The 26028-nt window shown below is 47.0% G+C and overlaps 2 protein-coding genes across 2 annotated transcripts in view; one reads left to right on the top strand and one right to left on the bottom strand.

The window, feature by feature from the left end:
* Positions 1-1270: 1270 nt before the first annotated feature.
* On the top strand, positions 1271-8826 carry erh (ERH mRNA splicing and mitosis factor). The gene is made up of 4 exons (XM_078241864.1): positions 1271-1408; positions 3445-3532; positions 6141-6261; positions 8093-8826. Exons 1-4 carry the CDS (start codon positions 1406-1408, stop codon positions 8193-8195), a joined length of 315 nt encoding a protein of 104 aa, XP_078097990.1. The 5' UTR covers positions 1271-1405; the 3' UTR covers positions 8196-8826.
* A 4459-nt stretch (positions 8827-13285) lies between these two features.
* The window catches only part of LOC144511120 (zinc finger protein 541-like), a 48903-nt gene continuing 36160 nt past the window's right edge, over positions 13286-26028 (bottom strand). The window contains exons 13-16 of the mRNA XM_078241097.1: positions 22374-22462; positions 19615-19818; positions 16727-16872; positions 13286-14220 (exon numbers count right to left, since the gene is read on the bottom strand). Of these exons, the coding sequence (XP_078097223.1) occupies positions 14037-14220; positions 16727-16872; positions 19615-19818; positions 22374-22462 (623 nt within the window). The 3' untranslated portion in view covers positions 13286-14036. The remainder of the gene's footprint in view (positions 14221-16726; positions 16873-19614; positions 19819-22373; positions 22463-26028) is intronic.

Here is a 26028-nt window from a genome sequence, read left to right as displayed (position 1 = left end):
GAATGTATAACTGACACGTGATCACCCACGTTTAGCTCTGCCATGATTCAGTGAATTTTGTGATTGTTTTGCTTTGGACCTTCGTTTTATCGCTGTACCAGGATCAGCAGTGAGATTCTGCTGGGACAAAATGTGCGTTAACCCTGATCCCTCTGAACTGGCAAAGTGACCTGTGGTGTTGTATAATATCCCCCTTTGAGGATCAGCTTGCTTTGATCCCTGTACTACAGTGCGGAGTTGTGGAGCTCTCTCGGACTGGGCAAGTGCTCAGGAGGACCTGGACCCAAGATGGGCTGCCATGCCTTATCTTGTCAGCTTTGATGTCCTTTGGCCTCTCTTGTGGGGGAACCATGAATTGGATTCAGTTTGTATTTTGTATTTTTTTTGGTGCAAGCAAGGAGATGGATTGCGGTCCGCCCGGTCCACTCTGCACATTGGCTTTGTAACTTTAAGAATGGAGTAAAAATTTATTTAAAAAAAAAAACTCTTGCTTCTGAATAACCTCCCCACTGCTGACGAGTCGAAGGTGAAAGGTAGAAACTAAAACTTAGAGTGAAATTAGAAATCTCTTCTCCAGGCACAGGGTGGTAAATGTTTGGAATTCTCCTCCACAGAAGGCGGCTGATGCTCGATCATTAGTTAAATTTAACTCTTAAGATCGATAGCTCTCTGTTATCCAAAGATAGTGAGAGAAATGGGTAAAAAGTGGATGTATGGAGTTAGGTCACTGATTAGCCATGGTCTACACCCAAGGCCGGAATCGAGCCCCGGTCCCTGGCGCTGGGAGCCAGCAATGCTAACCACTGTGCCACCGTGCCGCCCTCGCATGTTTGAACAAGGTCACCCTGCGCTCTTCTAAACTCCCGACGGGGTGGCACAGTGGGTTGGCACTGCTGCCTCACAGCGCCAGGGACCCGGGTTCGATTCCCGGCTTGGGTCACTGTCTGTGCGGAGTCTGCACGTCCTCCCCGTGTCTGCGTGGGTTTCCTCCGGGTGCTCCAGTTCCCCCCACAGTCCAAAGATGTGTGGGTTAGGTGGATTGGCGGGGTAGATGTGTGGGGTTACGGGGGATAGGGCCTGGGTAGGAGGCTCTGTCGGAGAGTTAGTGTGGACTCAATGGGCTGAACGTCGTCCTCCTGCAGTGTGGGGATTCTGTGTGTTACCCTCAGACTGTGGCCCTGGTACTGGAGTCCCCACCATCAGCACTGAGGGAAGGGAGTGAGTTTGAGGGAGAGAGGGTGAGGGGTTGAGTTTGTGAGGGGGGGGAGGGGGAGTTTTGAGTTTTTTTGGAGATTTTTCCTGAACTTCTTGTTGGAGGTGACGTCACGGCGCTTCCGGGTTAAAGGTCGCGGTTTCCGGTCTCCATTTTTTTTCTCGTGAGGCGACAAAAGCGGCGACAATAAAAATGGTGAGAAAATCAAACCCCAAAAAACCATCAAAACCCGAGATAAACCCCCCCAAAACCCGGCTCCGGGACCCCGGGGGGGAGAGAGAGCGGCACCGGGAGAGGGAGCGGGGCCCCGGGGGGAACGGGGCGCCCAAACCCGGGGCCCGGAGCGCGGCTCAGAGCCAAACCCCCAAAACACCCCGAAACCCAATAAAACCCCAACTAAATCTTCAAAACCCACTAAACTGCCCCAAAACACCCCGAAATCATCCCTAAACCCTCCCAAACCCCCCGAAAACACCGCAAAACCCAATAAACCCCCCAAATAAACTCCCAAAGCCACTAAACTGCCCCAAAATCCCAAAAAACCCTGAAAACCCACTAAACTGCCCCAGAAAACGCCCCAAATTATCCCTAAAACCCAATAAAGCCTCAAATAGACCACAGAACCCACTGAACTGCCCTGAAACTCACTAAATTACTTTCCAAACACCCAAAAAAATCCCAATATTTATACCACTTATTACCTCCAAAGCCACTAAATCTCCAAATGAACCCTCAGCACCCACTAAACTCCCTCAAAACCCTTCAAGTCCCCAAACGAACCCATTAAATATCCCCCCCCCCCAAAATTCTTCTAAATTCCCCCCAAAAAGCCCACTACCTCCGCCCTCCTTCCCGGAATCATAGAAATCATAGAAATAGGAATCCAGTAAATCCCCCCAAAAAAACCAAATTCCGCTCAATCCCCAAAATCCCATTAACTGCCCCAAGACCTTAACTGCTCAACTGAAACCCAACAACTGGTGAGGGAGGGTCATAATCCGAGCCAACAAACCCTAAATATGCCCCATTCACTCAACTCTCCCCCCGTTCCATGCGTCCTGTCCCGTCCCGTGGCCCCCCGTCCCATCCCATGTGCACCCCCGCCCCCTCACGTGCACGCCCCCCCGTCCCGTGCCCCTCCCCCATCCCGTGCCCCCCGTCCCGTGCCCCCCGTCCCGTCCCATGCCCCCCCCATTCCAGCTGGGGGGCTCGGAGCCAATTAACTCCCACTAAAGCCCCTTAAATAAACCCCCACCCCAAAACAAATTCTTAAACCACCCCTTACCCAGGGTAACGGGCTCTAAGGCAACTAAACTTCCAAACCACCCCTCCCCACCCCGCAAAATAAACCCAACAATCTCCCCAAAACCAAACAACCACCCTCCCACCTCAGACCCAACAAAATCTCCCGCAACCCAACAAATCCCCTCCCCCACCAAGAGCAAATAAACACCCCAAAAAGGCTAAAACCCGTCGCAAACCTCTTATCCCTCAAACCCAACCCCCTGCAATCTCTAACCTCCTCCAGCCCCGATAATCCACTTATCGCTGCGATCCGGTCTCGTGAGCATCCCTCGATTTTAATTGCCCCAACACTGGACCCATTAAATCTCCCTCCCCACCCCCCCCTCAAAATTCTTCTAAATTCCCCCCAAAAAACCCACTACCTCCACCCTCCACAATTCCACTAACTTGGCGGGTTTCCCTTCAGCTGTGTGGCCCTAATGTCTGGAATTACCCCTGCGCTTTAAAGACGCACCCCAAAACAAGACCTCCGCGACCAAGCTTTGGTCACCTGCCCTAATATCTCCTGTTGACGTTGGATGTCTGTCCCTTGGGACTTTTTAAAAATCAGACTGAAGGCGCTATACGAATGTAGGTTGATGTCGTTTAGGGATTGAAAATAGTGAAGGGCATTCGGGGGGGGGGGAGAGAGGGGGAAAGAGCCCGTCCTGCAAATGGGAAACCCGGAATGAATCGCAGCTTAAGAAGTGAAATCGGGCACGGATAAAAATAAATCTCAGAAAATGTCTTTTGCTCCAATTGTTGGGAGAATGTGGGACACAGGGAAGAAAGACATCTGAGTTTGGGTTAGGAGGATTGCAGGAACAATAGGAATTTGGGATTGGGACAACTGAACTGTTTTGGCTGCTGGATGACTGATGAGCTGAGTGCCTTTATACCGTTCCTACAGCTTTCAATGAGCCTCTTTCCTATTTATTTTATTTTAGTCGCATACCATTCTCCTCGTGCAGCCTACAAAGCGACCAGAGGGAAGGACCTATGCAGATTATGAATCGGTCAATGAATGTATGGAAGGTATGGCGCAGGAATTGGACTTGATGCGAACTTAATCTCCATATTTTAACTTGAATCTGTGGGTGGATTTGTCAGGAACAGTGCGTTAAGAGTCTGGCCAGTGGCTGCTTTGAGGAACGTGGTGTTGTGAGACTTCTTATTGTGCTTTGAGGAAACCAGCTGGGACCTTGTGTTCACTGGAAGCTGCTTAGCATTTGCAACTTACTTCCTCCTCCCTCCCCTGCCCAAGGCTGCTCTCGCTGCGGTTCGCGTTCCAAGGGTGCTGTTCTTTAGTGTGAGTCGAGGTTAATTTGTCAATGAGCTGTTCTGCTGGGGAAACTCCTTTGTTGTTCGGTGGTACAGAACTTGATTAAAGCTGAAAAAAAGGGACACGTCAAAGCTTTACACCTTGCACCCAACAGGACACTTCGCAAGAATGTCAGTTTAAGGGGAAAACAGCAATGAGGGGAGAAAGCTAATGGGTGTTGGCAAGTGGACTCTGATTGGTAGGGGTGTTGGCAAGTGGATTCCGGGAGAAGTTTTGCCATTAAGAATGCATCAGTTGATGGTGACTGACAGATAACTGCCAAGTATTGTTTGAAATTTAAACCAGGCAGCTTGACTCTGATTGGTCAAGGCATTGTCCTGAGGAATGAATCAGCAAATGGCTGCCACTTGCGTCTGTTTCAGCTAAACAAAATAAATGACAGCCATTCTGCCCTCCCACTTAGACTGGCATCGTTGTGAAGTGGCCTGATGTTTAAAAGTTTATTTTTAAAGTTTATTTATTAGTCACAAGTAGGCTTACATTGACACTGCAATGAAGTTACTGTGAAAATCCCCTGGTCGCCACACTCCGCCACCTGTTCGGGTACACTGAGGGAGAATTTAGCACGGCCAATGCACCCTAACCAGCACGTCCTTTTGGACTGTGGGAGGAAACCGGAGCACCCAGAGGAAACCCACGCAGACACAGGCAGACTCCCCACAGACAGTGGCCCAAGCCGGGAATCGAACCCGGGTCCCTGGAACTGAGGCGGCAGTGCTAACCACTAATGGGTGCAAGACAAAAAAGCTCTGACGGCATACCTCCTTTTTCCAGCAAAACCCCCTTTGTACAAAATCCAGGGTCGTTCTTTAGTGAGCAGCACGAGAAACCAAGCTGTATTATCCTTGACCAGCTCCTGATGCCATGCCTGCCTCTCGAATGTAATCAGACAGGAGCTATTGATGCCGATGTTAAGCAGCTCCTCAAAACAACTACCATTTGCTCACCTGTCCTAACATCGCGTGTAGTGTGGTGTCAATTTGGTTTTGTAAACTTCCTGCCGCCCGTACCTACCAGTGTTTTACTACATTAGAGGCGCTATGTAAATGCAAACTGATGTTGGTTTATCCAGATTTTTTTTTGTGAAGCAATTTGCAACCCCTCATTGTTTTGTGGTCGTCTCTTTGACACTCCAGTTAAATTTTCTTTTATGAAAACGAGCAAATAGATTGAGGTGGATCTGCGAATTCTAATGTGCAATGAAGTTTTTTTAAATTCACTCGTGGGACACGGGCGTCGCTGGCTGGGCCAGCATTTATTACCCATCCCTAGTTGCCCTTGGAGGGCAGTTGAGAGTCAACCACATTGCTGTGGCTCTGGAATCACCTGTAGGCCAGACCGGGTAAGGACGGCAGATTTCCTTCCCTAAAGGGACATTAATGAACCAGATGGGTTTTTCCGACAATCGACAATGGTTTCATCGTCATCAGTAGATTCTTAATTCCAGACTTTTTATTGAATTCAAAGGTTGAGGGAGCTAGGGCTGTTCTCTCTGGAGCGGAGGAGGCTGAGGGGAGACTTAATAGAGGTTTATAAAATGATGAAGGGGATAGATAGAGTGAACGTTCAAAGACTATTTCCTCGGGTGGATGGAGCTATTACAAGGGGGCATAACTATAGGGTTCGTGGTGGGAGATACAGGAAGGATATCAGAGGTGGGTTCTTTACTCAGAGAGTGGTTGGGGTGTGGAATGGACTGCCTGCAGTGATAGTGGAGTCAGACACTTTAGGAACATTTAAGCGGTTATTGAATAGGCACATGGAGCACACCAGGATGATAGGGAGTGGGATAGCTTGATCTTGGTTTCAGATAAAGCTCGGCACAACATTGTGGGCCGAAGGGCCTGTTCTGTGCTGTACTGTTCTATGTTCTATTCCACCATCTGCGGCGGCGGGATTCGAACCCAGGTCCCCAGAACATTAGCTGAGTTTCTGGATTAATAGTCTAGCGATAATACCACTGGGCAATTGCCTTCCCCCAAGCTCTGGGAGCAGTGATTGTGTTGTGGAATAGGGTAGATGGGAAGAGTGCGGGAAATGGCGTGAATGCGAGGTCTCGAGATTCACCGTTCCTTCACTGTCGCTGGGTCAGAATCCTAACAGCATCGTGGGTGTACCTACACCTCACAGGCCTGCAGTGGTTCAAGGCGGCGGCTCACCACCAGTGGGAGACGGGCAGTAAATGCTGGTCTAGCCGGTGATCCACACGTCCCACGAACGGATAAAAGAAAGTTCGGCACTCAGTGTACCACTGAAGTTAAGAGTTGAGACTCTCACGCGGTGTTTGCGTTTGTTCCTCAGGTGTCTGCAAAATGTTTGAAGAGCATTTGAAAAGGATGAACCCAAACAGTCCATCCATCACGTATGACATTAGCCAGCTCTTTGACTTCATTGATGACCTTGCTGACCTCAGCTGCCTTGTGTAAGTGCTGTTGCTTTGTCCCCAAGAGCCTGTCCAGCAGTCAGTTCGATCTCCTGATCTGTTTCTTCATTTTAATCTGTTAATTTAACCCATAATACTCTAACAAAAATCTATCAATCTTCAGTTTTGATCATTTTTAATTCACCCCGTCCTAAGCACAGTTCAATGGCGGGGGTGTGGGGGGGGTGCGTTCCAGGTTTCCCTCTGTGAAGAAGTGCTTCCTGATATCACCGAGAACAGTCTAGAAACTTTATCTGCCAGTATTAACAATACAGCATGCAGCAGGTTTGGCTGTATTGGCACTAACCTGGGGTCTTATCACAGAACTTTAGAATACAGGAGGCCATTCAGTCCATCGAGCCTGTACCACCAGTAATCCCACCCAGACCCTAGCCCCGTAACCCCACATATTTACCCTGCTAGTCCCTCAGACAATAAGGGGCAATTTTACCATGGCCAGTCCACCTAACCTGCACATCTTTGGACTGTGGGAAGAAACTGGAGCACCCGGAGGAAACCCACGCAGACACGGGGAGAATGTGCAAACTCCACACTACTAATTTATTTGTCACAAGTACGGCTTACATGAACACTGCAATGAAGTTACTGTGAAATCCCCCTAGTTGCCACTCAACAGCGCCTGTTTGGGTCAATGCACCCTAACCAACACGTCTTTCAGATTGTGGGAGGAAACCAGAGCACCCAGAGAAACCCCACACTGACGTGGGGAGAGCGTGCAGACTCCACACAGACAGTGACCCAAGCCGGGAATCAAATCTGGATCCCTGATGCTGTGAGGCAGCAGTGCTAACCACTGTGCCACCATTTGAATTAGCTATCCAGTTAGTCCCACCCTGATGGATCATTGGCTACTCAAAGAATAATGGCACTATTATTGCAGAAAGCACTTAGCGTACAGCAACAGGAATGATTTTCTAGTAAATTAACAGTTGCACTCAGTGCCCTCGAAGTATTGATATACATCCATCTGATGATCTTTGATCTCCCAGCCTGAAAAGCAGTTTTAAATTTAAAAACGCTTCATGATTTTTAATGGAATAATTAATCCTGTGCATAAAAGGTTAGGGTTAAGGTGCTGTTTTTCCTTTTGCAAACAGTTGAGATTCGGTGTGCACAGACACTGGGCGGCCTGTACCCACAACGCAGTGTGCTAACAGGGTTTGGGTGCAAATCACTGCACCCTCTAAAATGGGAGTGTCAGTCTCGGAGTGGGTGGCAGGACTGGCGGGGAGGAGGGAGTGTGGTAAAGACTGAAAACTGAACATGAAAACACTTGGGCCATTCAGTTTTATAAGCTGCAGAAAGTTCACTGCAATGAAGTTACTGTGAAAATCCCCTAGTCGCCACACTCCAGCGCCTGTTCGGGTACACTGAGGGGGAATTTAGCATGGTCGATCCATCTAACCAGCACGTCTTTCAGACTGTGGGAGAAAACCGGAGCATCCGGAGGAAACCCACGCAGACACGGGGAGAGCGTGCAGACTCTGCACAGACAGTGACCCAAGCTGGGAATCGAACCCAGGTCCCTGGCGCTGAGAGGCAGCAGTGCTAACCACTGTGCCCCCACTGGTCTGGTATCGAACATAAAAACATAGAAGATTTTGGCCCTTCGAGCCTGCTCCGCCATCCATCTCGATCATGGCTGATCGTCCAACTCAATAGCCTAATCCTTTCTCCCCATAACCTTTGATCCCGTTCGCCCCCAAGTGCTATATCCAGCTGCCCCTTGAATACATTCAATGTTTTGGCATCAACTACTTCCTACAATGAAGCTTTTAGGCAAACACTTTTCTTTTCTTTTGTTCTCCAGATATCGCGCAGACACACAGACTTACCAGCCTTACAACAAGGACTGGCTGAAAGAGAAGATCTACATTCTGCTCCGTCGACAGGCACAGCAAGCAGGAAAGTAGCTGCTGTTCTGGCTCAGCGGATCAATGCTCTGCACCGAGAGTGGATTGCACCAATTTTTTTTTTTAGCTCACAGATGTACCTCTTGAGATCCTGGGAGCACCTCAAATGTGCTGCTGCAGATCTCAGTATTTTTGTAGAAATAATCTGATTTATTTCAACCCCTGCTCCCCTTTTCTCAAGCCCGTTAGAAAAGCTTCCTCCCTTTTTATTAAATCATGCATTGGTGTTCTAAAACAGTAACCGGATTGAGTGGAATAAAGGGCCCAGCTCTCGCATTCATACACTGATGTCAAAAAGACAAACCTGACTGCTTTTTGTCATTCCTGGGTGTACTCTGACATCGTACCCTCACATAGGCCTATGTTCAGACCATCTTAAGATGAGAGAGTGGTTTTGCAAACACTTTTTCTGTAACCTGTCCTGTCGATAGAACTGTGAGAACTGTACAGCCTGTTGGAAGAAAAGCTCTTTTGGGTTAAAGATTTTTCTAGAAAGTTGAAACTTCTTGTCTGACGTGTTGTTTCTGCAGAGTTGTTTCTGTAGGACCATTTGGTTAGCCGGTAGTGTTTTATTTTTGTTGCTTCAGGTTATGGTTTATGCAGATTAAATGTTTTTGTTTCAATATGAAAACTGTCGGTTCATCAGCGTTACTTTATTTAAACGTCACCATCAGAGTTGGATGTTGCACGGGGGGGCGGGGTGTGCCTCTAAATCCCGCGTCACCGTGCTGCTTCCTCAGAGAGAGAGAACGTCCCCCGGTGATTCATTCCCATGTTCTCGGGGATTGGGATAAGTTGTTCTTTTAGGTACACCTTCCGTAAACCTCAGCCGGCCAGCCAGCTACCAAAAGGAAAAGCGCTGGAAAATCTCGGCAGGTCTGGCAGCATCTGTAAGGAGAGGAAAGAGCTGACGTTTCGAGTCCAGATGTCAAAGCTTTGACAAAGGGTCATCTGGAACTCGAAACGTCAGCTCTTTCCTCTCCTTACAGATGCTGCCAGACCTGCTGAGATTTTCCAGCATTTTCTCTCTTGGTTTCAGATTCCAGCGTCCGCAGTAATTTGCTTTTATCCAGTCAGCCTGCTAAATGCCCTCACCTTCATAGGACAGGAGAGGAATCTGGCTGTGCAGCTAGTCCTGGTTGTGGAAAGAATACTTTGCATTGGAAAATACGATTGCTTGGCGCTGGGGGGGGTGGGGCGGAGATTATAGGAGGTTAATGGGTGAAAGTGCATAAAATATTAAACTGGTCTGGGGTTACATGGCCCAGGAGTCTAACAACACCAGGTTAAAGTCCAACAGGTTTATTTGGTAGCAAATGATTGGAATGCGAGTCTTAAAGATACAGACAATGTGAGTGGAGAGAGCATTAGCACAGGTTAAAGAAATGTGTATTGTCTCCAAACCGGACAGCCAGTGAGACTAAGTCTCACTTTCGCATTCCAATCATTATTCATTATTCTGTAAATTGAGTTTGTGTCTTTATATGCCCTGTTTGCAGTTTATGAGCAGATCTCCCACTCACCTGACGAAGGAGCAGCGCTCCGAAAACTAGTGGCGTTTGCTACCAAATAAACCTGTTGGACTTTAACCTGGTGTTGTTAGACTCCTTACTGTGTTTACCCCAGTCCAACGCCGACATCTCCATGTCGTTACATGGCTAGCATTCAGCAAAACTGGAGAATGCCTGGATTGGAACTTAAAACCCACAACTCTTTAAGATTGATACCTAGACACATTAAGGTGAACTGTATCAGGTAAAGGTTCCTTAGTCTGTACAGTCACTGCCTGGGAGGGGTGGGGGAAAAGGGTAGCCACGCTCGAGAGAATCCCTCCTGTAAACTCTGGTCCCAGTTAACCTAAAGCAGTCTCAGCAAGTTATCTCCACAGCAACACCGATCAAACAATTTACTTCTGCTCAAGCTTGCACCTTCATTACTTTTGGATAAGGGGGAGCAGTGAGTGGGGGGAGAAATGTGTGTGTTAATAACTGGCAGGATTGAGGGACCACAAGCAACTGTTTCCAACAACAAAGCTATTTTTCCTGATTTTTCAAAAAATATTTGACCCACTGAAACGTTTTCTGGACCAGAACTGACCAACTCTGAAGAAAAGTATCTGATTAAATAATTTGATGGGCTGCATGAACGGTGTGCACCCTTTTCGGGTGTAAGGAAGCTTGCATTTTGTTTCAGCAAAAAGGGAACACCAGTTGTGCTCTTTCCCCAAAGTGTTTTATGTACAAAACTGCAATAATACTCCCCAACAGTCAACGTCACATTTATTGAAACAATCCTGCATACTTGTAAAAAGCAAGTTAACTCTACAGGGCTTTGTGCTTACAGCACTGGTGGGTTTGCACCTAATTATTTTAACAGATTTTATTTTCCACACAAACAAAACCCCAACTCGATGAATTTGAAACGTTTGTGAGCCGCTGAGTAACACTGGCAGCATCGAGGAGGTATGAAGGTAACGGAATCAGAGAGGGCATTCGCCACTCCCTCCTTTACCAGCTTCTCCCAACAGAAATGCAGAAACACTAGTATGCTGTATTTGTAAAAATTCTCTTATATACAAAAAAAACACTGCACTTAGCAGCAAAAAAAGTAAAAATACATCCATTCCTAATGCAATTTTCTAGTAATCTCTGAACTGCCTTTGGATTTGTATTTTAAGGAAAATATACAGCAATGTACAATAGACAATTGAGATAAAATTTGTGTAAAACAAAAGCTGTTCCGCTTTACATCTTCCAAAAGAGTGAAACAAAGTCTGAGTTTAGGCTGCTTTAAAAATAATCTTTAGTTGGGGTGAATTTGTGAAGGAAACGGATTAGGCCACGTTCCCCACCTGTCAAACGGAAATAGCTGAAGTTCTGAAACTTTCTCGTGCCCAACTCTATTTTATTTTGCATTTTGAAGAGTGGTTCATGTTATAAACCGTGACTCTAATCAAAAAAAGTGAAATCAGAAATAGCTGCTCTGGTGCTTAATGCATCCCCGAGAACACTGCCCACCCAGCCAGTGAGAACTGTGCGTTAGTCTGGTGTAGTAAACAACCAGGAGACAGATCGACACTGGCTGGCAGGAGGCTCGATCTGTCAGAAAAGATGTGTGAGGTTACCAAATCCTGGAGGTGTGCACCCCAATATTTAACCCGTCCCTCTGTCCACAGTCGACAGGTGTGTATTTCTGAAACGTTTAACTTGTGTTCTATTTCGGGGCTTGGTGTTTGAATGGATTTGAGACAGTGAGAATTAAATTCTTAAGAGGACGACAAATATTCTGTAGTCTCGCTGACTACATGCGTAGCTTAGGAAACAATAGGCATCTCCTGCTACGATTGTCCCGAAGTTAAACTGCTTGGGGGCGGGGCGGGGTTACTTTCAAGCTAAGTATTTGCCCCTCTTCCATGGATTAAAAAATAAATTCTCCTTAAAGAGGAAATTCTGACCCCCATTTTCTGATAAAAAGATTTCTTGCAGTGTAATATGATTGCAAACACAAGTTTATAATTTTGTTACTGCCCCACAGCTGTGACCTTCCCCAAATGAAAAACAGGGCAGGTTGGTTCTCAGCTGGATGCATGTTGAGTTTGTCCCACTCCGAGGTGTATACCCAATGTCCCACTCCGAGGTGTATACCCAATGTCCCACTCCGAGGTGTATACCCAATGTCCCACTCCGAGGTGTATACCCAATGTCCCACTCCGAGGTGTGTACCCAATGTCCCACTCCGAGGTGTGTACCCAATGTCCCACTCCGAGGTGTGTACCCAATGTCCCACTCCGAGGTGTGTACCCAATGTCCCACTCCGAGGTGTATACCCAATGTCCTACTCCGAGGTGTGTACCCAATGCTCGGGTCCAAAGCTTGATGCCTTTCAGGTCCAGCCACCATTTAAAAAATAAAAGTCTGTCCATGCAAATCCTACCCAGAGATTTGGCAAAAAGACATCTCGGTGATTGTCTGCCATTAAAAAGCACTTCCTGCCTGAAGTGATTCATGTGTTGACCTGACTCTTGGCCATAATCCCACTGGCCCAGCTTTACCTCCTGTTTAAAAGCACTAAAATTTACTGTAAAAATTTTCATCTTAAAATGGTTCATAAAATATAAGACCATAGCAATTATCTTTCCATTGCCACAGACAGTGAAAATATCACCAGTGTTAAAAACGCAAAGCAAGAGGATAAAAAACATCAAGCATTTTTCAGGGCAGGACAACGATTGAAATGCGAATTATCCTCAGCACCTTTTAGCGGGAGAGTTATTGACCATAATTCCTATTCACTATTTAGTCACTCCTGCTGGAACATATCCGTGTGTGAACACCCGTTGGAGCAGCACACTGCGCGTCTCAGAAGTGGGACGGTATAGCTTCCATCCCCTGCGTTCCTGAGCAGGCAGCCACCATGAACCCCATGCCCTGTTCTCACAGGGAGACCTGCTCCTGAAACAAAGATGCGCACCTCCTAGTGACACTGGGTACAGATCGTTTCCCCCAAGCCCATCTCCGGGTTGCCCTGGCTGACAGCAGGGAGGAGAAACACAGCAAACCTATCCTCAAGTTTAAAAAGGAGGCAGACATCTTGTCCATGTCTCTTGGCAGAGGCACAGAGCTCATTCCTCGGGACAAGAGGAAAGAATCACCTGTGTTTCCTCTCGTAAGTCAGCTTGAGAGGAGGAAACACTGATAGAAGGCGACTAACTATCATCTGCTTGCCCCACCTATGCAGACTTCAGCTCATGGAGATCAAATGTAGCTCCAAAACCTTTTTCTGAATCATAGAAGGAGGCCGTTCAGCCCACCTAGGCCCTATCCCCATTTATTTACCCTAGCTAGTCCCCCTGACACTAGGGCTCAATTTAGCATAGCCAATCCCCTAACCCACACATTTTTGGACTGAGAGGAAACCGGAGCACCCGGAGGAAACCCACACAAACACAGGGAGAACGTGCAACTCCACACACACCACTTGTTATACCACTTAGATTAGACATTGCAAGGGGTAGCAGTTTATCAACTCTCAATAATGACCTCTCATTTGCAGTGAGAATTTGGTGGTTGTCATTATCGCTGGTTTATAAACTGTCCCTGGAGTTAGCTTCTGCTGTGATGCCTGTGCTCACATTCCCTTCTCCATTACCATGTATTTTCTATTTTGGAAGGGATTCTTTTCCTTTAACCTCTGTATCGTTCTGTCTGTTGCGATTGTTTTACTGATTTTGATCAGTGATTTTACTTTAGAAACGGGTGGTTGCCTGGATTTTATCTGTGCGCTGGCTGGTGAGTGGGGCAGCAATCGAACGTTCTAATGGTGAGTGAAATACATCGGTTCTGGTGCTTATTACCTTCTGAGAGTTTATCTCTACATTAGACCAAGGTCGTTATGGGTTGTAGATTACTGCAAGCTTAGCAACTCAATGGTAAGAGTACAGGTTTAACATGTTATTACTGAACCAGGCTTTCTCTATCATCCCAGGAGTAAATCATTATGGCTTACACTAAGCACATAGATCAGGACCTGCCCTCATCTTGAAAACAGTGTCCAATCTGAAATTTTTTTTAAAATTGCATTTCTTTCCCTGCAGACGCCATACTTGTGTATCTGGCGGTCTAGACTTACAATGTGTCATTAGTGGGAACGTACATCCCTCCCCGCCTCCAGATACATCAAAACACCTACAACCAGAGTTATTTACAGTACAGGGGAGAGTGGCAGCTCTGACTCAGCGCCAGCTCTTTGTACAATCCAAAACTCAGACAGACGACTGATCTGCTCTCTCTCCCCCGTCGCCGCCTTTCTACCTCTGCTCGTCCCAAGCTGCTGGTGAAGTCTTTACGGCGTGGTAACGGTGGGCAGATTGTTCGATGTGAAGACCAGAATGGTCTCCTCTGGTTCCTCCTTTGGCTCAACTTTTAACCGTATCCTCGATCGCTTCATCTCTGCCTGTCTTTCTTGCTCCTCCTGCTGCCTGTGGCATTTCATGTGAGCGTTTCGACTTTTCACTTTGTCGAATACTCTGAAACACACGTGTGGATAAAAGACCATGCATTATTAGTTTGTAAGCCAATTCTTCTAGCTTGACATCCAAAATAATCAGACAAAACTCTGCTGAGAGCAGAAGGGAGAAAACCTCAACTCTTTTAGTTAGCTGTGTGACGCTGTAGTTGAAAACACAGTTGAAGAAAGTGTGACAGTATGAGGTCTCTCGTCAATGCAAGTTGCTGTTTACATGTTAATATTCTAAGTGCTCAGTCGCAGAGAGCGGTTTATACCCAGCTCCGTAAAGACAAGACTTTAAGCTGAAAACTACAACAGCAAACACCAGTTCTTCTTCACAGTCTGAAACCTAATCGTTGCACAACAAACTTTTCACAATTCACTCTGCTGAGAGGGAACACTAGCTCGGAATTTCACACACCAGGGCCAGAATTCTCCAGTCCCACGTGTCCCACTGCCAGTGAGAGCGGAGAATCTGGCGCTCAGCCAAGTCTTTATTCACTGCAGCGAGACCAGAGAATCCCAGCCACGGCGAGGTGGGAGGACCCACTGATCTCCCCCAACACCAATTAATTGCATGCACATCCCGAAAACCTCTTCCTTTATTTCAAAAGGGGGAGGTTACCAGAGTGGGTATCCCCAACCTGAAACTCCTCATGCCTTACAAAAAGGGCATGTTCTCTCATTGTGGGAGATGGGCTCAGGGCCATGTTTCTGCTGCCCTGTTAGTAACTGAACATGATGTGGAGATGCCGGCATTGGACTGGGGTGAACACAGTAAGAGTTTTAACAACACCAGGTTAAAGTCCAACAGGTTTATTTGGTAGCAAATACCATTAGCTTTCGGAGCGCTGCTCCTTCGTCAGATGGAGTGGAGCAGCGCTCCGAAAGCTAATGGCATTTGCTACCAAATAAAGCTGTTGGACTTTAACCTGGTGTTGTTAAAACTCTTACTGAGGAACTGAACACCCAGATCTTTTCATAGAATCCCTACAGTGCAGAAGGAGGCCATTCGACACATACAGTCTGCACCAACCACAATCCCACCCAGGCCCTATTCCCATAACCCCATGTATTTACCCTAGCTAGTCCCCCTGTCACTTAGGGGCAATTTGGCATAGCCAATCCACCTAACCCGCTCATCTTTGGACTGTGGAAGGAAACCGGAGCACCCAGAGAAACCCACGCAGACACGGGGAGAACGTGCAGACTCCACACAGACAGTGACCCAAGCCGGGAATCGAACCCGGGTCCCTGGCGCTGTGAGGCAGCAACGAGAGCCACTGTGCCACCCTGGTCTTTCTCTTTATCTAGCCTAGGGTTTTAAAATCTGTTTTATTCTCTCGTAGGAGATCGTGTGCGGGTGGGAGGGGAGCCAGGACTCGTTGTTTTCACAACTGATTTCTGTCCAATAACTCCCCTCTGGTAAAACCCCTTTGAATGTTTCTCTGCATTAAAGATGCTATTCAAGTGTAAGTTTTTGTTGCTCTCTGTTGTGGGACAGGCTGCTCGAGCCAAGCTGCCGATCTTTTCATACTCGCTGCACTTTCACCACATGAAGGGAAAGTGGGAAGTGGCAATAGAAGGTTCACAGAGCAGGAGGGAGAGGGAGTGAGGAGGACACCTAACCTTCATGAGGAGAGGCTGAAGAAAAGGAGCACAAAATAGAACCCATTGGAACTCCCTTGAGAAGAATGGTAGAGGAACATTATCTCAGTACTATTGTGGGAGCTTACTGTGCACAGTTTGGGTGCTGTAATTTTTTTTCAATTCATTCACGGGATGTGGGCATTGCTGGCTAGACCAGCATTTACTGCTCACTGCTAATCACCCTTGAGAAATCATAGAAACCCTACAGAGCAGAAGGAGACCATTCGGCCCATCGAGCCTGCACCGACAACAATCCCACCCAGGCCCTATCCCTGTATTTACCCTACTAATCCCACAGACACTATACAGGCAATTTAGCACGGCCAATCCACCTAACCTGCACATTTAGCATAGCCAATCCACCCAACCCGATTTAGCACGGCCAATCCACCCAACCCGATTTAGCACGGCCAGTCCACCTAACCCGATTTAGCACGGCCAATCCACCCAACCAGATTTAACATAGCCAATCCACCCAACCCGATTTAGCACGGCCAATCCACCCAACCAGATTTAACATAGCCAATCCACCCAACCCGATTTAGCACGGCCAATCCACCCAACCCGATAACACGGCCAATCCACCCAACCCGCACATCTTTGGACTGTGGGAGGAAACCGGAGCACCCGGAGGAAACCCACGCAGACACGGGGAGAACGTGCAGACTCCACATAGTATGAGAAAGTGAAAATGTTCCCTAACTTTCAATAGTGACTGTATTTAAGTATTATAAGGTGCTTGTGGTGGTGAAAGGTCCGAAATAAACTCAAGTTATTTCTTTAATTCTGCACCTTAATAGCAGTTAACCTGGAAATCACAACAGTTGGCTACATTGAAATGTCACCCAGACCCCGCCGCTCATAGCTCTACCTACTTTGTGCATTCCTTACACGGGAAATTTCCCACAGTAAACTTTTTCTCGTTCTTGTCTGGAGCTCCTGTCTGACAGCGAACCGACGGAGAAGGGTTCGGCTTAGCTCGTACTATTTTCTTCTTTAGTTTTTCCCGGCTCACGCTTGTCTGGGAAGGACCACTCGCACCCTGTGAGGCTAAGAATGACTGAAGGCGGGGCGGGGGGTGGAGAAAAAGCCGAGTTGAAAATATTTTACCCACAGGTATTCTTGATAAAACATTACAACCAATGCCTATATTTACTATCGCTGTTACCAGACGACTTTCTGATACAGAAACAGAGCGGCACAGGGAAAGGATACTGCATTCCACCCAGTCAGTGCTTGAAAGAAATACCTTTCACAGAATCCCTACAGTGCAGGAGGAGGCCATTCGGCCCATCGAGTCTGCACCGACCACAATCCCACCCAGGCCCTCTAATCCCCGTAACCCCATTCATTTACCCTGCTAGTCCCCCTGACACTAAGGGGTAATTTAGCACCTAACCTGCACATCTTGGAGGAAACCAGTGCACCCGGAGGAAACCCACGCAGACATGGGGAGAACGTGCAGACTCCGCACAGACAGTAACCAAAGCGGGGAATTGTACCCAGGTCCCTGTACTGTGAGGCAGCAGTGCTAACCACTGTGCCGCCCTAGTTTTTTCAATCGTTTATTGCCTTAATATCTTTTCAATTCTCTCTCGAGTCTCTCATAACTTGCTTGCACTGCCTCCACACTGCATTCTCTGCCTGAAGTAGGTTAATCAACGGTTTGTGCACCTTCCCTCTTGTATCCTCTCCAAGGCACCCAGGTTTCGCATCTGATTCAAGGGACAGCAGCTCTAACAATGCAGCATTGGAGTCCCGGCCCGGTGTAGGACTTGAAGACCCAGAGGTCAGTGGCGCTGAGCTGGGATCTATCTGTTATGCACTGTACGTTTTGACTGGCTTGCCTACTTTACAAGCCTGTGCTTCGTGGGATCGCAGGATCCATGTTTTCCTTAATATTTCGACTGGGACAGCAATAGAGAACAGTGGCCAATGTAGCTACCAGTGTGGGAGGAAACCGGAGCATCCGGAGGAAACCCACGCAGAGACAGAGAGAACGTGCAGACTCCGCACAGTGACCCAAGCTAGGGATCGAACCCGGGTCCCTGGCGTTGTGAGGCTGCAGTGCTAACCACTGTGCCACCATGCTGCCCCACTACCTTCCTGACACGTGCTAGTGTGCCTGTGCCAATCTATATGAAAGTTAAAATCTCCCAATAAAACTACTCTGCATTTGCTGCATGCCTGTCTAATATCTGTATTTATACAATCTACAACTTCTCAGTTGCTACCGAGGGTCTTGTGCACAAATCCCATTATTGTTTCTTTTTTTTCTATCTCATAATTCTACCCATGCAGGCTCCGCTCTCTGCTACATCTGTCATTATAGCCCGTCATTCATTTCAGTCTAAATCACTAACACTACTCCACCCCCTTTACCACATTCCACCTTTCCTGTACACTTTATACCCGGTAAATTTAATTCCCAGTCCTGACTGTCTTAGTTATGTCTCAGTAACGGCTACCATGTCATACCCTCCACATTCAATTTGCACCCTCAATTCATTCAGTTTGTTCCATATGCTCCCTAGATTTAGAACACATAAAATCCTTACATTGCAGAAGAGGCCATTCAGCCCATTGAGTCTGCACTGACTCTCTGACAGATGATCTTACCCAAGCGCTTTCCCACACCCTTTCCCCATAACCCCACATATTTATCGTGGCTAATTCCCCTAACCTGCACATCTTTGGACACGAAGGGGCAACTTAGCATGGCCAATCCACCTAACCTATCCATCTTCGGACACTAAGGGGCAGCTTAACACGGCCAATCCATCTAACCTGCACATCTTTTGGACTGTGGGAGGAAACTGAAACACCCGGAGGAAACCCACGCAGACACGGGGAGAACGTGCAAACTCCACACAGACAGTCAGACAAGGCCAGAATTGAGCCCGGGCCCCTGGTGCTGTGAGGCAGCAGTGCTAACCACTGTGCCATCCACGGATAAAGAACTTATTTGAGCCACACACCCTTGTCCTTGTGCTCTAATGTTTTACTGATACTTTATGTCCTTTATTCCCCGGTTTAATTTATTTTTATATCTGTGGTGCTCAAAGCTCAATTTCTGACAGTTATTCTACCATCTTGCCTTCCTTCAGTTTTCCAGTTGTTATCTACATTACCATTCAGCCCCTGTGACCATCCTGGTTATCTTTTCCACTCGGAGCCTTGTCCCAGCCTGGTTCAGGTAGAACCTGTCCAAATGGTACAGTTCCCTCCTGCCCCACTATTGCTGCCAGTATTCTATGAAATGTAAACCTCCTTTTCTTACTCTGCTCCCACAGCCATTCACTTCACTAATCTTCTTACCTCATGCCAATTGACACATAGCCAGGGTAATCCAGTGATTAAACTGTTTGCGGTCCTGCTCTTTAGCTTGGCTCCTAGTTCCTGGTACTCAACTCTGGCCTGTTTCTCCCTGTGTTACGTGCCGACAAGAACTGCGACAACTGGATCTGTTTCCTCTCTTTCCAGCCACAGGGAGATGTCCTAAACCCTGACGTTGGGCAGGCAACATAACCTTCAGAACTTCTAGTCACAACTACAGAACAGTATCTATCCCACTACTATATTGTCTCTTACTATAACATTCCTTTTCATTACCCCCGCTTCAGTGGCCTCCTGTACCATAGTGCCGTGGTCAGTTTGTTATCCACCCTGCAGAGTTTGCACACTCTGGCAGCAAGAACCTCATACCTGTTGGATATGGGCAAAGATCAAGACTCCTCCCGCACTGGACTTGGGTTCCCCTTACCTGCCTGCATGTCCCTTCACTGGCCTGAGCATAATTAGTAGCATTTCTAACCAGCTTTTTTATTTCTTTTCCATCACTGGGACTGTCTGCCTCACGCTTTATCTCCTCTTCCTCAAGCAAATGTGTTCTTTTCCACTCAAATTTTAGCTGTTTCTTCCAGGTGTAGTAATATTCGACACACTGTGCCACAGTCTTGTGTTTTATCTGTAAAACAGCAGGTCCCATGAATGCAATCGGCACAACATCGTGGGCCGAAGGGCCTGTTCTGTGCTGTACTGTTCTATGTAATAATCCTGTTCTATCAGGGGTGATTTATTGAGTGTCTGCTACTAGTCTCACCTGACGAAATGCACTTGCTGCTTGTCCCATTTTGGATCCAGAACCCCCACGATTTCTCAACTGAGTTTCAGCTCCCAATGCTAGCAGTGATTTGTACAATCTATAGCAAGCCCACCTCCTTTTACTATTCAATTTTAAATCATTCCTACATTTTACTTTTGAACAAAAATGTTTTGAGTTCAGCAGGTTTAGGGATGTTTTTGCCCTTTAGTGGTACTATCATGACAAACACTGAGCCATAGAGATTTACAGCATGGAAACAGGCCCTTCGGCCCAACTTGTCCATACCGCCATTTTAAAAAAACCCCTAAACTAATCCCAATTGCCCGTGTTTGGCCCATACCCCTCTATACCCATCGTACCCATGTAGCTGTCTAAACGCTTTTTAAAAGACAAAATTGTATCCTCTACTACTATCTCTGGCAGCTTGTTCCAGACACTCACCACCTTCTGTGTGAAAAAATTGCCCCTCTGGACATTTTTGTATCTCTCCCCTTAAACTTATGCCCTCTAGTTTTAGACTCCCCTACCTTTGGAAAAATATATTGACTATTGAGCCGATCTATGCCCCTCATTATTTTATAGACTTCAATAAGATCACCCCTCAGCCGCCTACGCTCCAGAGAAAAAAATCCCAGTCCCAGTGTTATAACTCAATCCATAAAGTCCCGGTAACATCCTAGTAAATCTTTTCTGCACTCTTTCTAGTTTAATAATATCCTGGGTTTTAAACTGGTCAGTCTGATTTAGAATCCCTACAGAAGGAGGCCATTTGGCCCATCGACCTGCACCAACAACAATCCCACCCAGGCCCTGTCCCCGTATCCCTACATATTTACCCTGCTAATCCCCCTGACACTAAGGGGCAACTGAGCATCGCCAACCTAACCCACACATCTTTGGAGATGTGGACCACATTTCCGGGCTGCTGGTTTCTCATTCCATAATTTTTAAGAACAGCATTCTGTGATCGTGCCTTAAGTGGCTCATTTGTCCCAATTCACCAGCCGCCCTGTCCTGACATTCACTGTGAGTCTCTCCCAACTAGAAATCCCAGTTTTAAACCTTTAAATATAGAATTAAGCTGCCCCTCCACCCGAAAAACAGCAACGTCTGTTCGTTCCACTGACGTCAGCCCTTGCAATGGCCTCACTGTGGAAAATAGTACGGAATGCTGTGAACTCACGGGAAGGGGACTGGGATTGCCCATAACTCATTTCATTCAATCTCCTGCAGGCTAGCAGGCCAGGAGAAGTTCCACCTTGGAATGGGAAGATGTTTGTGTTAGAGAAGGGGGAACTGAAAGGCTTTCTTCATCCCAAACCTTTTTCGTGCAGAGACTTTCGTTCTGCGCATTGGATTCAAATCCAAGTTCCACAAATGGAATATCATTATTTAGATGTAGACTGGCTAAAGATCATCTTAAGAAGTCTCACAACACCAGGTTAAAATCCAACAGGTTTATTTGGTAGCAAATACCATAAGCTTTCAGAGCACTGCTCCTTCGTCAGATGGAGTGGAAATCTGCTCTCAAACAGTGCACAGACACAGAAATCAAGTTACAGAATACTGATTAGAATGCGAATCTCTAAAGCCAGCCAGGTCTTGTGTTGTGAGACTTCTTACTGTGCTTACCCCAGTCCAACGCCGGCATCTCCACATCATAAAGATCATCTTACAGCTGCAGTCTTTTCTTCACCACTAGGTGGTAGCAACAAACTGTGGAGCACTTCAGGGAATTCGAATAGTGAACTAACAATCCAAAATTGTAGAAATAGAACTTTATAATAGTAATTACTTGATTAAACTATAATTATTTATTCATTTTACGGGATGTGGGCATCATTGGCTGGGCCAGCATGTATTGTCCATCTCTAACTGCCTTCCATTTCAGTGTTAACCACATTGAATCATAGAATCTACAGTGCAGAAGGCCATTTGGCCCATCGAGTCTGTACCAACGACAATCCCACCCAGGTCCCATCCCCATAACCCCACATATTTACCCTCCTAATCCCCCTGTCATTAAGGGGCAATTTAACATGGCCAATCCTCCTAACTCACACATCTTTTGGACTGTGGGAGGAAACCGGAGCACCCGGAGGAAACCCACACAGACACGGGGAGAACGTGCAGACTCTACACAGACAGTGACCCGAGGCTGGAATCGAACCCGGGTCCCTGGCGCCGTGAGGCAGCATAGCCTAGGGAACGAGAAGGCTCACGGTATGGGGAAGTAAAATGGGTATCTTTTACAACAGGCAGGTAGGTACCCAACTCCTTCAGCTTACTGCCCACATTGGAGGTGAAAATTTCTCCCAAAAAATTCAATATTGTTTCTGGAGTCAATTTTGGCAGAAGCTGAACAGTGCTTTGAACTGGCTTTGATACACCGGCTTTGCTATTTGATTATCTCTTACCATCTTCTGCATGAGAAAGAAATCCTTGTTGTGAAGGCAAATTGCTTTATTGAATATCTTTTTCTCTGCAGTAGTCCATTTCTCAGAACCTAAATTTAAAAGAATTCACTATGTAGAGATTAAATTAAACCTGCCAATGAAAAGGGGACAGAACTACACCAGCCAGTTGGCATATGAAAGGGAAAAGTCATTAAATTTTATTAGGACAATTTATCATTCTGAAGAAGTGTTCTGTTATTGACTGATCTGTGATTCAAGTAATTTAATACTACAGGTTTCTCAAAGTCCCTTTTTCATTTTTAGTTTATTTATGGCGTACATATATATCGCCTCTGTAACAGATCGGCTGTTATTGATGACATTAGTACTGAACTATATCACCTACAGGAATGAGACGAATGGACCGGGATTCTCCCAGCCCGCTGCACTGCTCAAGTAGCGCAGCGGGCCGGGTGATATCAGCGGGGATCCTGCAGCGGGTCTCGCAACCGGCATCCAGACAAGTCTCCCAGGCCCTTTTCTCTGACGTAATCAGCCCCGCACTGGAAATTGGCACGGGGCTGATTACCATATGGAAACTACTACGGTAGTTTCCAGGCCCGCGGGTGTCTTCCCTCACGCCAAGAGAGGTTCCCAACAGCGGCGTTTACAACTGCTCCCCACCAATAGGGAGAATAGAATCCCTACAGTGCCATTCAGCCCACTGAGCCTGCACTGACTCTCTTACCCAGGCTCTATCCCCATAACCCAATGTATTTCTAATTCCCCCAACCTGCACATCTTTGGACACTAAGGGGCAATTTAGCACGGCCAATCCACCTAACTGGCGCATCTTTGGACACGAAGGGACAATTTAGCATGGCCAATCCACCTAACCTACACACCTCTGGACTGTGGGAGGAAACCGGAGCGCCCGGAGGAAACCCACGCAGACACGGGGAGAATGGTGACCAGGCATGCTCACCCCGCTGGGGGGGGGGGGGGGGGGACGACGACGGACAGAGGGCATTGAGGGCCCCCTCGGGAGGTTGGGTGTAGGGGAGGGTGTGGGATGCCCCTTGGGCAGTGCCAGCCTATGCACTATGGCACAGTGGCATTAACAATAATTTGGAGCAAACGGTTTGCCTCTTGACTGGGAAACGCTGAGCCACAAAGTGAGATTTCGAATGAAGAGGGAAGAGAGAGCTGAGAAAAAGGTAAGAGGGAGCAGAGGGAGTTGTTCAGATTGAAACGGTCTGAGTTTTAAAATAAAACAGGATGTTTATTGCCTCATCGCCACATACCTTATTGACTACCAATTCTGATCCTCACCTATACAAAACAGACAGCTCAGTGGGTAACACACTCAGCATCAAACTAACCAGCCACAAACAGCAGGACAGCCTCAGGTTTGAGGCTTGATTAGTGCTGAAGGCAGCGAGGGGAAAATAAAATCAGCGAGCTTTCCTGCTCCTGGATATCCAAGCTGCAAAGGACAGCCCGAGTGGATGTCTTTAGTTTGTTGGGGATCATAGAACATAACATTAGGAATGATAGTAAAAGTTTCTTTAAATACATTAAAAACAAACGGGAGGCAAAAGTAGACATTGGGCCGCTCCAAAATGACGCTGGTAATCTAGTGATGGGAGACAAGGAAATAGCTGAGGAACTTAATAAGTACTTTGCGTCAGTCTTCACAGTAGAAGACATGAGTAATATCCCAACAATTCAGGAAAGTCAGGGGGCAGAGTTGAATATGGTTGCCATCACAAAGGAGAAAGTGCTAGAGAAACTAAAAGGTCTGAAAATTGATAAATCTCCGGGCCCAGATGGGCTACATCCTAGAGTTCTAAAGGAGATAGCTGAAGAAATAGTGGAGGCGTTAGTTATGATCTTTCAAAAGTCACTGGAGTCAGGGAAAGTCCCAGAGGATTGGAAAATCGCTGTTGTAACCCCACTGTTCAAGAAGGGAACAAGAAAAAAGATGGAAAATTATAGGCCAATTAGCCTAACCTCAGTTGTTGGCAAAATTCTAGAATCCATCGTTAAGGATGAGATTTCTAAATTCTTGGAAGAGCAGGGTCGGATTAGGACAAGTCAGCATGGATTTAGTAAGGGGAGGTCGTGCCTGACAAACCTGTTAGAGTTCTTTGAAGAGATAACAAATAGGTTAGACCAAGGAGAGCCAATGGATGTTATCTATCTTGACTTCCAAAAGGCCTTTGACAAGGTGCCTCACGGGAGACTGCTGAGTAAAATAAGGGCCCATGGTATTCGAGGCAAGGTACTAACATGGATTGACGATTGGCTGTCAGACAGAAGGCAGAGAGTTGGGATAAAAGGTTCTTTCTCAGAATGGCAACCGGTGACAAGTGGTGTCCCGCAGGGTTCAGTGTTGGGGCCACAGCTGTTCTCTTTATATATTAACGATCTAGATGACGGGACTGGGGGCATTCTGGCCAAGTTTGCCGATGATACAAAGATAGGTGGAGGGGCAGGTAGTATTGAGGAGGTGGGGAGGCTGCAGAAAGATTTAGACAGTTTAGGAGAGTGGTCCAAGAAGTGGCTGATGAAATTCAACGTGGGCAAGTGCGAGGTCGTGCACTTTGGAAAAAAGAATAGAGGCATGGACTATTTTCTAAACGGTGACAAAATTCATAATGCTAAAGTGCAAAGGGACTTGAGAGTCCTAGTCCAGGATTCTCTAAAGGTAAACGTGCAGGTTGAGTCCGTAATTAAGAAAGCAAATGTAATGTTGTCATTTATCTCAAGAGGCTTGGAATACAAAAGCAGGGATGTACTTCTGAGGCTTACTTACTGTGAGCAATTTTGGGCCCCACACCTCAGGAAGGACATACTGGCACTGGAGCAGGTCCAGCGGAGATTCACACGGATGATCCCAGGAATGGTAGGCCTGACATACGATGAACGTCTGAGGATCGTGGGATTATATTCATTGGAGTTTAGGAGGTTGAGGGGAGATCTGATAGAAACTTACAAGATAATGAACGGCTTAGATAGGATGGACGTGGGGAAGTTGTTTCCATTAGCAGGGGAGACTAGGACGCGGGGGCACAGCCTTAGAATAAAAGGGAGTCACTTTAGAACAGAGATGAGGAGAAATTTCTTCAGCCAGAGAGTGGTAGGTCTGTGGAATTCATTGCCACAGAGGGCTGTGGAGGCCGAGACGTTGAGCGTCTTCAAGACAGAAATTGATAAATTCTTGATTTCTCGAGGAATTAAGGGCTATGGGGAGAGAGCGGGTAAATGGAGTTGAAATCAACCATGATTGAATGGTGGAGTGGACTCGATGGGCCGAATGGCCTTACTTCCGCTCCTATGTCTTATGGTCTTAATCCCTGCAGTGCAGAAGGAAGCCATTCAGCCCATTGAGCCTGCACTGACTCTCCAATCGAGCATCTTACAAAGAACAAAGAAAATTACAGCACAGGAACAGGCCCTTCGGCCCTCCAGGCCTACACCGACCATGCTGCCCCTCTGAATTACAACCCCCGACCCTTCTGGGGACCATATCCCTCTATTCCCATCCTATTCATGTATTTGTCCAGACGGCTCTTAAAACTCACTCTCGTATCTGCTTCCACTACCTCCCCCGGCAACGAGTTCCAGGCACCCACCATCCTCTGTGTAAAAAAACTTGCCTCGTGAATCTCCT

The sequence above is a fragment of the Mustelus asterias genome, chromosome 24 (assembly GCF_964213995.1).
Source record: "Mustelus asterias chromosome 24, sMusAst1.hap1.1, whole genome shotgun sequence".
In the NCBI taxonomy this organism is placed as follows: domain Eukaryota; kingdom Metazoa; phylum Chordata; class Chondrichthyes; order Carcharhiniformes; family Triakidae; genus Mustelus; species Mustelus asterias.
Note: the sequence above shows the minus strand (reverse complement) of the source record. Positions and strands in the feature narration are given on the sequence as shown.

Excerpts from the sequence above, each read along its gene's own strand:
- erh (XM_078241864.1), top strand. Across the intron at positions 3,533-6,140 it reads GGTCAATGAATGTATGGAAG|GTGTCTGCAAAATGTTTGAA; the intron begins GTATGGCGCAGG and ends TTTGTTCCTCAG. Across the intron at positions 6,262-8,092 it reads GCTGACCTCAGCTGCCTTGT|ATATCGCGCAGACACACAGA; the intron begins GTAAGTGCTGTT and ends TTTGTTCTCCAG.